General features: G+C 42.3%; 1 protein-coding gene across 20 annotated transcripts in view; it reads left to right on the top strand.

Moving 5' to 3' along the window:
* tjp1b (tight junction protein 1b) overlaps positions 1-13,713 on the top strand; it is a 66,390-nt gene that overhangs the window by 44,446 nt on the left and 8,231 nt on the right. For 9 of the 20 annotated variants that reach the window (XM_068313976.1, XM_068313974.1, XM_068313983.1 and 6 more), the window contains 20 exons: positions 3,479-3,535; positions 4,426-4,550; positions 4,652-4,754; positions 4,916-5,231; positions 5,590-5,696; positions 6,381-6,549; positions 6,643-6,787; positions 7,792-7,806; positions 8,510-8,643; positions 9,233-9,338; positions 9,888-10,038; positions 10,683-10,791; positions 10,874-11,093; positions 11,317-11,501; positions 11,589-11,684; positions 11,774-11,856; positions 11,949-12,159; positions 12,255-12,355; positions 12,483-12,833; positions 13,138-13,365. In XM_068313976.1, the coding sequence (XP_068170077.1) occupies positions 3,479-3,535; positions 4,426-4,550; positions 4,652-4,754; positions 4,916-5,231; positions 5,590-5,696; positions 6,381-6,549; positions 6,643-6,787; positions 7,792-7,806; positions 8,510-8,643; positions 9,233-9,338; positions 9,888-10,038; positions 10,683-10,791; positions 10,874-11,093; positions 11,317-11,501; positions 11,589-11,684; positions 11,774-11,856; positions 11,949-12,159; positions 12,255-12,355; positions 12,483-12,833; positions 13,138-13,365 (3,012 nt within the window). The remainder of the gene's footprint in view (positions 1-3,478; positions 3,536-4,425; positions 4,551-4,651; positions 4,755-4,915; positions 5,232-5,589; positions 5,697-6,380; positions 6,550-6,642; positions 6,788-7,791; positions 7,807-8,509; positions 8,644-9,232; positions 9,339-9,887; positions 10,039-10,682; positions 10,792-10,873; positions 11,094-11,316; positions 11,502-11,588; positions 11,685-11,773; positions 11,857-11,948; positions 12,160-12,254; positions 12,356-12,482; positions 12,834-13,137; positions 13,366-13,713) is intronic. The other 11 variants (XM_068313980.1, XM_068313978.1, XM_068313989.1 and 8 more) reach the window with 5 other exon arrangements.

The raw sequence follows: 13,713 nt of genomic DNA, 5'->3' as shown, positions 1-13,713 counted from the left end.
AAGAGCTAACTTTCCAATTCATGCCTCTGTTTTCAGCAGTCCTCTCCAAGGCTGTGAACCAGAATTTTTTGCCGATCAGTTCGCTCCGAACAGAAATAGTATTATAACATTTCCGGTTTTACGCTCCACCCCAGAATTGACGTTCCTGAACCAGTTGGAACAAAAAAAATATAGTTCGCAAACCGATAAGTTAATTATGTTAATGTTCCTTGTAAATATAAATAGGTAGCTTTAGGAATTATAAATTGGCAATTAAGGTAAAAAGTTTACATACAGCAGTTATGTCCCTACAATAAACAGTACAACAGTATGGATCCAGTTACGGAACAGAGGATGAAGAATCAAAGGAAAATGGAGAAGTTGCAGCTATGGTGCAAAAAAAGTTTCAAAGCATAGGGTTCCCCGGACCGTGCAGTCAATGAATTCATATCATGTTAATATTGGCAGACTGCAGTGTTTTCCCGTTATGAATATAAAGAGATTGGGGGACTCCCTTTTTCTTGGTTACTGGTGATTTACCATAACATCTCTTTCATCAGGCATTGAGTGAATAACAGGAAGTCAAACATGAAGTCAGATATTTTTTTCAAGAATGGGAAAAAAAATGTATGAACCAGTTACTATTATTTTGAATAACTGATTCTGTTCCAGAACATTAAGAAATATAAGATTTGGGTTTTGTTTTCGTACCCTGAACTGACTCAAAGTCCTGGTCTTCTCAACAGTCAGATGTGTTTTTTCTCTCTATCTTCAGTGCATTCATTGTAAAAGACTGCATGGAGTTTTCCTGTTCAAACTTTTGTAGTTGGAGTTCCACCACAAGCTGCTCCAGGAGTCCGTGAATGTTGCTGTCAAGCTGAAAACGACTGGGGCCGCTTGTGGCGATTTATTCAGCTGCTTTATTCCCAGACACTAGCGAATGTTTGGCGCTTGGCCGACAGGTCACGACAGACAGAAGGACGCTGAGTCAAAGGAGGAGGTAAAACAATAAACTGGGTGGCAGCTGAGACTTTCTGCTGAATTTTAACCTCACAGGGTTTTTCAAGAATAAAAGGGACTTTTTTTTGTAGAAGTAGAATTTTAAAACATCTTGTTAATGACTTATCCCAGATTCAAGCATGATTTTCTCTTCTTGGAACTTGATAGCCATTCAATTAGCAGGCTGTCATGCTGATGTGCCACATATATATCTTTGACATGATGCTGGATTGACACTTGGCAGGTGTTGTGGGGTTGAAGCTGCTAACAAGGTGTTACTGAACTCAGCTGAGGGTCCAATCACTGAAACTCAATGTGAGACTCATCTGTCATCACATTGTAATGTGCTGCAACATGAGATCATTCTCCCCAATGAGTTATCTAGTCAGGCAGGCACACTGTAAGTGTTTTAAAGCATCAAAGTAATAATTATATAATGGTTATAGTCCCACCTATTAAGGTCACAGATCTGGGATTACTTTGCATGATAAATTGGGTTTATTGTATTAGGTGCTGTGATGTGTGTTGTAATTTGCCCTAAAGGGATGAACTTGATAGTATTTCATACGCAGTCAGTGAATGTCTAATGTGTGGTGAGATTGTGGTGGAGGTGAAGTGATATAGCAGAGGAGATAAGATTAGAAGTGAGTGGTTGGATGCAGAGGATGTTGCTGACCTACCAGGAGAAAGAGTCGACCTTCATCTCATCCTCTGTGGCTGTTAATCTGACAGAGGCTGCGCTTTAATATCATAGCCTTCCTGTCAGTGTAGCCTCACTGCATCCAGCAGGGTTTTTCTCACAGCATTCAGATCACTAAGAATACGACCACATACTGTGGACCGGCTTTATGTACAATACTAAGCTGTTAGAACATGGTGTGTCCTTCAAACAACACAAACACAGCATTGTGTAATCTGTATCACAGAGAATAGGTGACAGTGTCACATCTGAAGTGCAGTTAGAAGAGCCAATCACAGCTCACAAAAACCTGGGAAGCAGCACTGGCAAGAAGTCCCGTTAGTGACATGCAATCAAGTTCCCGTGTTTATTCTCTAAATCCTGCAGGTGTCTTGTTTATCTACTGTTGGATGTTCCCACCTCCAGATATGGTGCTAAATAGTGTAGTGATGCTGTAGTGTGCAGCTTCTATGCACACAGGTGTCCTGCAGATGGCTTCATCCCGACATATTCTAGCATTAAATGTATAGCTTGAATCACAGGTGTGCACATTGTACGGGTTCTTCTATTATGCTGATTGCACTCGCTTTATTCAAGTATCCAACTATTTCAGGAATGATCAAGTACATAAAGCCTTCCCTTCATATTGATATAAGGTTTTCTATCACGGTCTTGTTATTTTTACATCCCGCTTCAAAGGGGAGATGTAATTGTCAGCGATCATGTGTTGGTCCGTCCGTTTGTTAGTCCATCAAATATTTTCACACCCGTTGTAGATAGAAAGATGAATCAAAAAGCACATTACTCGGGCATCAAAGGGGAAGAAAATGAGATGATGACTTTGACCTTTAGAAAACTACATCAAGGTCAAATTTCAACTTTTGTACACTCAGGAACGAGATAAGATAGAAAGATGAGGGATAAGGCCAGTGTAAGACCGTAGCTCAAAGCTAGTGCTTTGAACTACCTATGCATAGCTTTGATCTATGGTCAAAGCTAATGCGTAGCTTTGACCTGCTTTGAACTGTAAGATCAAAGCTTTGCACTAGTCAGGTATTACTTTCAGGGTACCCTGACCTACCCTGAAAGTAGGTCAGGATAAGTTGCAGGATGTTGCAGTCGCTGACTGCCTTGGTTCTAGTTTTGATCTACAATGTGTTCAGTTTGTCAGCTGTAAAACTACAAAACGACTATCAAAGTAATTTTATCTTTTACTCAAGGCAACTTTTGCATGAGACATGACTTGTAGTGAATGAGTCTGTGTTTCAGTCTCTAGTCACACAGCTTTTGGACAAACACTATTATCCCGTTGCCTTATTCTGAATCTGATCAAGGGCTGCATGTTACATCATTTCAGCATCAAGGACACAATATGTGTACTGTATGTGCAATAGTTACGTTGCAGGAAGTGAAATATCATGTAAGCCTGAGGCAAATTAACTTGAAGACATTGTGATCTAATGTCTTTCCTGCTCGACTCAACTGAAAAACCCTTGTGGTTTTATTCTTGTTGGCTGGATTTCAAAGCAATTCTTGTCTGATGTATGATAATTTACTTTGATTTTCATAACTCCTTTTGGACTGAGCTACTTCACTTTTATTTCTGTAATATCGCTTGTCAGACATGAATTTCTGGCAGTACTCATTTAAAAGGGATACAACCACCACAAAAAACATTCACCAGTGATAGATTATTTTCAAGTAGAGCTTTGCAAATCAAGTGGGGAAGATTCATGGATTTTATCATGTAGTATAAGAATTTTTTTGTTTTGTTTGCATATTGTACAATCCTAATCTGAAAGCTGTTCCCTGTGTTTGCAGAGCGCAGCAATGGAGGAGACTGTCATTTGGGAACAGCACACAGTAACACTACACAGGGTAGGTAACTTCCCTCAGATCTGTTCCTGAAATATGGAAACTTGTCATCATCCTAGTGTCTCTCTTTGCATGGATTTTTCCTCCCTCCTAATATTAAATGTCACAGCAAGGGTGGGTGGGTAATTCAAGCAGATGTTTTACCACAGTGCATTCCTTCCACATGATTTGGTCAGTTTTTGTCTGTGATGACCGCAACTAAAACTGAATGCACCAAGCAAAAGTCTTTCTATTCTCTAAAATAAAGCTTAATGGCAAAATTCACAACAGGTATTTGATCTATGAATTAAGCATCACATTTCCAGTTTCAATCAGAATTGATATTTAAACAATCCTCCTCATCATGCTGTTCACATTTTGACATCAGGAGACCAAGACGACACCTAACCATTGATCAACAGTACCTTGCCACTACGAGGCCTCATGCAGGATGTTTTGACAGAAGTGGCCCCTGAGCTCACAGTGTCATCAGTAGGTTCCAATAGACTGGAAGAGTCACAGAAAGGCACATAATATTCTTTGGCCACATCCAACACCGTTGACCGCTTTATTGTGAACAGCGCCCTACGGAACGGGATGACTAATGCCCCTCAACTTCAGGCACATTTAAGCCACTGTTGGTGGCTTTTGTTTCACTAAATCGTTTCAGATGAGGAAATGACTGTTGCATGCTTCTACCTAAATGCTCTTCTTTCACTGGAGCGTGAACTTTGTACATTATGCATAAATTTCACTTAAAAGCCAAATTTTTCTGAATAGTGTACATAGAAGAATGGGATGATTTACACTTAAATTAGTCTTCCGTTCACACCTTTTAAATTCTGCTTACTGTTTATTATTTTGGTCAATGCAGGATGCTAGATCAACATCTTTATCTGTTACTCTGTGTACAGGCACCAGGGTTTGGCTTTGGGATAGCCATATCAGGAGGTCGGGATAACCCTCATTTTCAGAGCGGAGAGACCTCCATCGTCATTTCTGATGTGCTGAAAGGAGGCCCAGCAGAAGGCCTGCTGCAGTAGGATTTTGTTCCATTTTTTGCCTGTTCTTAGTATTAAATTACTTTGCCTGCTCCAGAAAGACTCCAGCATGTCTGTTATCTCTGTGTCCTGACTCTAGGGAAAATGACAGAGTCGTTATGGTCAATGCTGTCTCCATGGACAATGTGGAGCATGCATATGCAGTACAGCAGCTTCGTAAAAGTGGAAAAATTGCCAAAATTGTGAGTATCAAAATATTTTAGGAATTGTGATATTTTGACAGCAAAACTATCCAATGCGTTGCCATATCTGTATTCAGATGTAGTTTCACATGTATTACAAACGACTTCTACTTGTCGGTGAGCTGCTGTCAGGTTAACTTTATATCTGATTTCCTGTCCAGACCATTAGGCGGAAGAGGAAGGTGCATGTCCCCATGGGCCGCCTTGGGGAGAGAGAAACTATGTCAGAGCATGATGAGGAGGAGGACAGCTATGATGAAGAGATATATGAAACACGAAGTGGACGCAGCGGTGCTTACAGTGGCATGGGTGGGGCCATGGGTAGGCGTAGCGGGCGGAGCAGTGGGCGACGGGATAGGGAGCGTGAACGTAGTGGCTCAAGGGAACGGAGTCTCTCCCCACGCTCCGACCGGCGCTCGCACAACCTGCCCCCACGCCCCGCCAAGGTCACACTCGTCAAATCTCGTAAAAATGAAGGTGAGGCTCACAAACTCGGGGATTTAGAAGAAGGGCAGAAGAAGAAAGTCTGCTGTGATAATCCCAGAAAACGCCTGCTATTTTATTTACTCAGCTATTCTAAGACAGCCTGACATTTGCGATAGAATAAGACCTCCAGATCTGCATTGGTCAACTTCCAGGATAAACAAAACTTGCCAGCCAGAGCAAAAGCCAAGTTAACTCAAGTAAATCTAAGTAAAAGAGCAGTTAATCTTTTTTAATCAGTCATGTTAATCCCTGTCAGAGCTGAGACTTGATAACAAAGTGAGGTCAGTGTGATGTGGTCATGTGAACTCTATACTAACATCATTTTTGTTGCTGTCGTTCACCTTGTAAGCAGAATATGGCCTGCGCCTCGCCAGCCACATCTTTGTCAAGGACATCTCCCCTGAGAGCCTGGCAGCCAGAGACGGCAACATCCAGGAAGGAGATGTTGTGCTCAAGGTGAGGGACAGAGTGGGGGAGGAAGAGGGACACAAGAAGCCTGGTGAACATTTGATATTTATGTCATAAATAATTCAGCAAAACATGACTGATTGAATGTAGTACACTGCTTTCTTTTTCTCTGTTTCTGTATTGATGGAGAGACTTGCCTGAATAGACTAGTACTCACCATAAGCTCACTATATGCTCTATATTTTCAACCGTCTGATGTTTCATAACAGCGCTTACAGTTGCAGCTCGTTCTGCTTGATGCAGCTCAGCTTTTTCACATTTGGGAGAACATATAAGGTAGCTCTATGTGCATAACAGGTGCTTTTACAACTAAAACTGTCAATCATTCCTCACATCAAGCCCTGTCACACAGTTCATGTAACTTTCCTTCAATGTCAGCACTTCAGAAATGAAAGGTTTGCCACATGATTTAGGAAGCATTTGTCAGAAAATAATATTTTACAGTTCATTATAAATCTAATTTATGCTATTTAGGCTTCTTTTCTTAACTTAAAGTAATTCCACCCTAACAAACAAAATCATTGTTGCAGTTAATTTGCATTTTCTTGTGTTTTTGAATTTGTTCCCAAAACTTCTATGATCATTATATTGTTTTGCAATGCTTCTTTTTAACTGAAATTCCCCGGCTGTCCTTGCTTATGGTTAATAGCTTCGTTTTATGATTGCTTTCAGATTAATGGCACAGTGACAGAGAACCTCTCTTTGATTGATGCCAAGAAACTGATAGAAAGGTCAAAGGGCAAGTTAAAAATGGTTGTTCAGAGGGATGACAGGGCAACCCTGCTGAACATCCCTGACCTCGATGACAGCATTCCTTCAGCCAATGCCTCTGACAGAGATGGTGAGAATGATGGATTCAGCTGAAATGAGCCACTGGCTTGTCTGTGTTTTATTTTCAATCATAATCGCTGAACAGTTTCTTCTGTTTGATCAGACATTTCAGATATCCATTCTCTGGCATCCGATCACTCCAATCGATCGCATGACAGACATCGTAGCAGCCGATCCCGGTCTCCAGACAGACGGTCTGAACCCTCAGACCACTCCAGACACTCGCCGCCGCAAATCAGCAATGGCAGGTAAAGACCAACCACTGACAATTTATGTAGTAACCTTTTAGTCATCAGGGAGAAATGCAACTGGAACATGTGTGTAGAAGGATATTAATAGAATAATTCATAAAGAATTTAATAGTGAAGAAAATGTTTTTATACTTCATTTGTGTTACTCTCTAATCCTGATTGGAACAAGTTACAATCTAGTACATCAATAAATCAGATTTTAACAAAAAGAACTCTAAAGAAAGTATTGTAACATTATTAATATAATAAAGACCCCCCGTGTCGTCTGTACACTCTGAGGCTTTTCTGCTTTTTGTTTTGTTTATCTGGGTTTAGGTTAATAAAACAGTTTCTGTACTTCACTCCAGACATTTAGAAATAGGTCATTCAAGATTTTCATGTTTTTGCAACTAAGTGTGTTGCAAAAATAACAAATGCATTTTAAAAAACACTCCTTAGTTTCAACCTTGTGGTCGTATCATAGAAAACCGTCTCTGCTTCTGTCTGTCACAATTTACATAGACAGGCTTTTTTCACTTGTTTCTGCTTGTTAAGGCCATTCGACTCTTCTTCCTCTGCGTTAATAGCAGCCATCAGACCATTCAGCACCTCTTTACTGTAATCTTGTTTGAAAGTACCTCATTAATTCTCATCTTAAACTCAATAAAGCACTGAGAGTTGCTCTCCTTTCACACTGTTTATTGACCTGAGGAAAGTAAAAGCCAACAATTAAACTGTAAAAGTGGCAATCTTGGTCAAAATTAAAGGTGAGAGCCAGGTTAAAACCTCTGTCTTGTTTATTTAAGAAGGTCAGCACTCACCCTTCATTACTCTTTCCAGCTTCGAATAAAGTATTTGTGATCGGATATCAGCCCCAAAAATGCCAAATTACATGTTGAGGCAACTGGAAAATTCTTAAAGTCCAAGGAAAATACAAGAAACATCATTATCAAAAATCAAAAACGATTAAAAGTATCAGTATTAATGAAATGTCTGCTCTTTTTGTCCTGTTTATACTTCAGCAACTGGAGAATACCGTAAGTTACTGTTGCCAGTTGTGAAAAGACACTATTAATACTGGTAGTAAATCCTAAATAGATTAAAGTAGATTTGTATGTCTAGTTTTAGGTATTAGGTCCTTTACAGACTAATTTCATGTAATTTTTACAGTAGAATGAGAGTTGGAGCTAAACATTACAGTAAAGTAGTGCCTGGAGTTTCCTGCCTGCCATGAAGCTGCACCATGTGATGGAGTCCTCTTTTCCCCACTAAATTCTCATTTTGAGCCCATTGGCAACACATTCAGCCAAACCTTTCTGTCATCCTTCACAGTTGTCTGACTACTAATCAGACGGGATCACCATGAATCAGTTTACACAGCTTTACCGTTTAAAAGCTGGCATTAAATCCAAACCATTGTTGATCTAGCGCCAGACCCACACAGTGAAATTCACCTGGAGGACAGAATCCACTGTGACACCTTAGATGGGTTGGTCTAAAAATAGAGCCCAGAAGAGAGGAAAGACAAAGTGATGACCTTCAAGACTATGATTCAGACCCGGCGATTCTCTTAACCTGTTTGTCATTTCTCAGCCAGTGTGCGTCCACATATTGTTGCCTGTAGCTCTGTGTTTGCCTCCAAGCCTTACATCTCCACAAGAAACTATATTTTGTAAACCCATGTTTTGTTTTCTAAATTTGAATTGTGCCTAAACACTTATATTTACATCTCGTTGGCAGTCACCGAAGTCGGGACGATGACCGCATCTCGAAGCCGTCATCAACACCAGCAAAGCTTGCCGAGGAGGTTCCTCTGCCCAAACCGAAGGAGGCGGCCATTGCTAGAGAGGAGAAACCGCTCCCTCCACTCCCAGGTTAGATATCAGCGAACTATTGTGTTAATCACAAGGTAAAACAGACGCATCAATTTACCCCAGTTTTGTGTCATGTCTCCATACTTGTAACTAAATACTACATTTTGAGTTTTCTTGTTCAGCTTAGAAGAACATTTAATTACTCTCTGACAGTAAAACGACATCTTCTCTGGACCGGTCATTTTTCTTTCTTTCTTTTTTTCCAAAACTACTAAAAAGTTAGCTGCAGACGCCTCCTGAGCCCAGCTGGCTTTGCCCGGAGCCAAGTGAAAATAAACTGTATGAGCTGATCTAGTGTGACGTTCCTCCCCTGCCTGCAGCGCTCTGCTGCCTTTCTGTTTGACCTCCCTGTTCAGGACACCGTGTGCATCAAGTGTGTGTGTGTGTGTGTGCAAGTGTCTGTGACAATACACTGGCTGTGTATGTGTGTTTAATTGGTTTGTGTTTTCAGTGTGGCGTGCCCACCTACAGCGTTAAGTCGTGGTGGTGTTTCAGGAAGTGTTCACTTGTTTGTAAACATTGCCTGGACATTTTTACATTTTCATCATCAACCTACAACGATGCTGTTTCTTTGTGATTTTTTTTCCAGAGCCTAAACCAGTGTACGCTCAGCCTGGACAGCCAGATGTAGACCTGCCAGTCAGTCCCTCTGATGCCCCTGTGCCCAGTGCTGCCCATGATGATAGCATCTTACGGTATTATTAATGCATTAATATGTCAAATAATCTTAAACTTACAAAGTAAAAAAAAATGATGCAATGTAACTTTAATAGATTGCTTTCCTCATAACCACAACATTTTACAGTTGTAGTTGAGAGTTTGCAACAATAAAATGGATATCGCAAGCAACCTAACGCTGTCATGTTTATAACTGAACTGCTTATTTTTACTCATATTTGAACAGAGGCGCTTTTGTGTCATTCTGGTCACATTCACCTCTGATCCATATTGTGGTCTGTTCAAATCAGCGTCAGTGTCCTTGGACACAGATTTTATAGCTTTTTGTAACAAAATGTATCTGAATAGACTCAAATACTCTGCAGGGCTGTCTCTGTCTCTTTCTAACAATTTTACAACTTTGCATTTGGAAGCTTACTAATGGTTTCAACAAAACAGAAACCTGGAGCACTTTTAAGAACCAACTAAATAAGTTGAGGTTTGTTTTTGTGAGCGGTATTGACATCAAATGATGACAAGGAACAAAAAAACCCTGCTTGACTTTTGCTTTTCTTCCGCCTCCTCAGGCCAAGCATGAAGCTGGTGAAGTTCAGGAAGGGGGAGAGCGTAGGGCTGCGGCTGGCTGGAGGGAATGATGTGGGCATCTTTGTAGCCGGAGTACTGGAGGATAGCCCAGCTGCTAAGGAGGGCCTGGAGGAGGGTGACCAAATTCTCAGGGTGAGATTCTTTTCATCTCGTCTTATAAACTACAATGAAACCTTATGGTTATTTTTCAATTTGAAAGTAGCAAAAACTAGATTACAAAGTGGTTGAGCTTTTATTCACTGCTGCTCATTTCATCTCCTTTATTAACAATGGGAACTTGATTGTTTTGGGTTTTTTTACACTGATTTTACACACTGGCTGCTCCAAAATTCCTGTTGCTCCAAACTGGTTTCTTAGCAATGGCCCCAAGGGAATACACACATACACATACACACACACACACACACACACACACACACACACACACACACACACACACACACACACACACACACACACACACACACACACACAAATCTGTGCTTTCTCTCTCTGTGTTTGTCCCGTTTCCTCAAAGCCATATATCTCACTATTTGTACCTCCTCCTCCTTTCTGCTTGTATAGTGAGGAATGGCTTTGCTTCTGCAGTAAAACCTGCAGTTACCCAGACAATACTGAGAACAGGAAGAGAAATGTAAACTTTTATCTGTGGAGATTTACACTCGATGAACAATATATCTCATGTTAAACTAAACTTTTAGTTGTAAATTAAAGTTTTAAACAACAATTACGTTCTAAAGTTACCAAAAACCTGTTTTCTCCGTGTTCAATTCCAGGTAAATAATGTAGATTTTGCAAACATCATCCGAGAGGAGGCGGTGCTATTCCTCCTGGACCTTCCTAAGGGTGAAGAGGTGACTATTCTGGCCCAGAAGAAGAAAGATGGTGAGTAAAAACAAGGATATGAGAGCATTTCTGTTGTTCACACTAACCAGGTGTCTCTAAGTCCCTTCTTGTTCCTGTGCAGTGTATCGGCGTATTGTGGAGTCGGATGTTGGAGACTCCTTCTACATCCGGACACATTTTGAGTATGAGAAGGAATCCCCATACGGATTAAGCTTTAACAAGGGCGAGGTGTTCCGTGTGGTCGACACCCTTTACAACGGCAAACTAGGCTCCTGGTTGGCTATTCGCATCGGCAAAAACCACCAAGAGGTGGAGAGGGGCATCATTCCCAACAAAAACAGGTGAGGGTTTCCCGACGGACACGCCAACTAATCAAGAATGACATGCTGGATAAAGATTTGTCTCAACACTGGACAGTCTTTTTCATTCAGTTGTCATGAAGATCATTGTGATGTAATGTCCTTAGGTTTTGGCACTGTTCAGGGTAGCTGTGCCAAGTTTATGACGTATCCATTAGCTGGTGTGACAATAACAACTGTTTTTGTCTCTGCCATTCGTCAACAGAGCAGAGCAGCTTTCTAGTGTGCAATACACTCTCCCCAAAACAGCAGGAGGAGACAGGGCCGACTTCTGGAGGTTCCGGGGTCTTCGCAGCTCCAAGAGGAACCTGAGGAAGAGCAGAGAGGACCTCTCCTCCCAGCCAGTCCAGACAAAGTTCCCAGCTTATGAAAGAGTTGTTCTGAGAGAGGGTGAGTGCCCCCAGCAGTAGTCCATGTGTGCTGGCTGCTAGATGAAACGGGAGCTGCATTCTCAGTCCGGTTTTGTGCTTTGTGCAGCTGGTTTCTTGAGACCTGTCGTGATCTTTGGTCCCATCGCTGATGTTGCTCGAGAAAAACTATCCAGAGAAGAGCCAGATCTTTATGAGCTTGCAAGTATGTTTACATTGTATGATACATACATTTAAGATGACTAAAGTGATGATAAATCTGTTTGACATGAATGCCGTTGAACTACTTTGCAGAGAGTGAACCAAGAGATGCAGGAACAGATCAGCGTAGTTCAGGAATCATCCGTCTCCATACCATCAAACAAATCATTGACAGAGTGAGTTTTCATCCTTTTTTCAAACAGAATAAATGGCATGTTTTTGGATTGTCTTTTCATCTTTTTATTTTCTTATCTTTTTTCTTATCAAGGACAAACATGCCGTACTGGACATCACCCCAAATGCTGTGGACAGGCTGAACTATGCTCAGTGGTACCCAATCGTTGTCTTCCTGAATCCAGATAACAAGCAGGGCGTGAAGAACATGAGGACAAGACTGTGTCCAGAGTCGAGGAAGAGCGCCAGGAAACTCTATGAGAGAGCCATCAAATTGAGGAAAAATAATCACCACCTGTTCACCAGTGAGTAAGCAGGGAGCAAAAGATTTAAATATTTATTGCCTCTTAACCAGTTTTCCTCTTTATGAACTTGTTGTGACTCAAATGTCTATTCTTAGCCACCATCAACTTGAACAATATGAATGACGGCTGGTATGGTGCTCTGAAAGAAACAATCCAGCAACAGCAGAATCAGCTAGTTTGGGTGTCTGAGGGCAAGGTGAGAGACGAACGTGCTCATTTTTGTTCTTTTGGTATTTTATTTTATTTCCCCCCCCCAATTTTTTTTTTTTTGCTGCTGCCTGGTTGAGTGACATGTCAGACGATTTTTTCTCTCTTCCGCTCAGGCGGATGGCACCACAGAGGACGACTTGGACATCCACGATGACCGTTTATCCTACCTGTCGGCACCAGGTAGTGAATACTCCATGTATAGCACAGACAGCCGCCACACTTCGGACTACGAGGACACCGACACAGAGGGCGGAGCCTACACGGACCAGGAACTGGACGAGACGTTGAACGACGAGGTTGGTTTGCCCACGGAGCCTGCCATCACCCGCTCCTCTGAACCTGTGCGAGAAGACCCACCTGTAATCCAGGACACCCCTGGATACCCTGGATACCAGCACCCTGTGCAGCCTGAACCCCCCAGTCGCATAGACCCTGCTGGGTTCAAGATGGCCACTCCCCAACAGGTACATTTAGCCCCAATCAGATAGATGTGTGGTTAAATGTGTGTAACTGCAGATCGGAGGGGTCGCTCCTTGGTGTTCAGAGTTGTGTCCTGAACTACTGTTGAGATTAAATGTCCGTTGCTAAGTAACAAACACATAGAAGCTGCTTGTATGCTATCTCTTCTGACCACATTTTGCGAGTGTCTTCTGTGGCTGGTGTGAAGGTGATTCAGTGTGAGGAAGGACTTCATGGTGTTGGGGTGAGCTTTGCTTTGTGTGCCCTTGGCAGCCTATGTTATAAATGTCTCTTAACAATACTTCACAGCAAGATGAGGCTGCTCTGCACCCGTTGCCTCCTACGGTGGTAGCGCCCCCTGCTGTTGAGCTGCCTCTACAGCTAGAGGGTATTCACCCAGAGGAGCCGCCTGCTGCAACCGCAGCTCCTCAGGCTGACTCACTTAGCAGCCCCAGTCCTGCCCTTGAGCTTATTCAGCCCCTACCACCACCACCACTTGAATCCCACCCGTCTGGACTGCCTGGTCCAGAACCAAAGGTACCCGCTGCTTCACCGGCCCCTCGGACCGAGCCGGGGCCCAAGCCTGCTGTTTTAACTGCCTGTCTTCTCGCACATGCTTTCCACTCGCTCACTGCATGACTTGCCCACACTGTGTGACTCACTGAGCCCACTGTGTGCCTCTGGCTCCCAGAGAAATGTGTGACAGACTAGTCCACATGCCCCACAGTGAGCTGGGAGACCAGAAGGACTGGTGCATCTGAGTCTTTGACATGGGTGAAGACATCCACAACCAACCCTAACTGTTGCCTCTTACTTCCTTTGCATGGCTCCTAATGTTTTTGGGTTCCTCTCAGCTTTAACTCTCCTCTCTAAACGAACAGTAGT

Source organism: Antennarius striatus, chromosome 4, assembly GCF_040054535.1.
Source record: "Antennarius striatus isolate MH-2024 chromosome 4, ASM4005453v1, whole genome shotgun sequence".
NCBI lineage: Eukaryota > Metazoa > Chordata > Actinopteri > Lophiiformes > Antennariidae > Antennarius > Antennarius striatus.
This window is presented reverse-complemented; position numbering and strand designations above follow the sequence as displayed.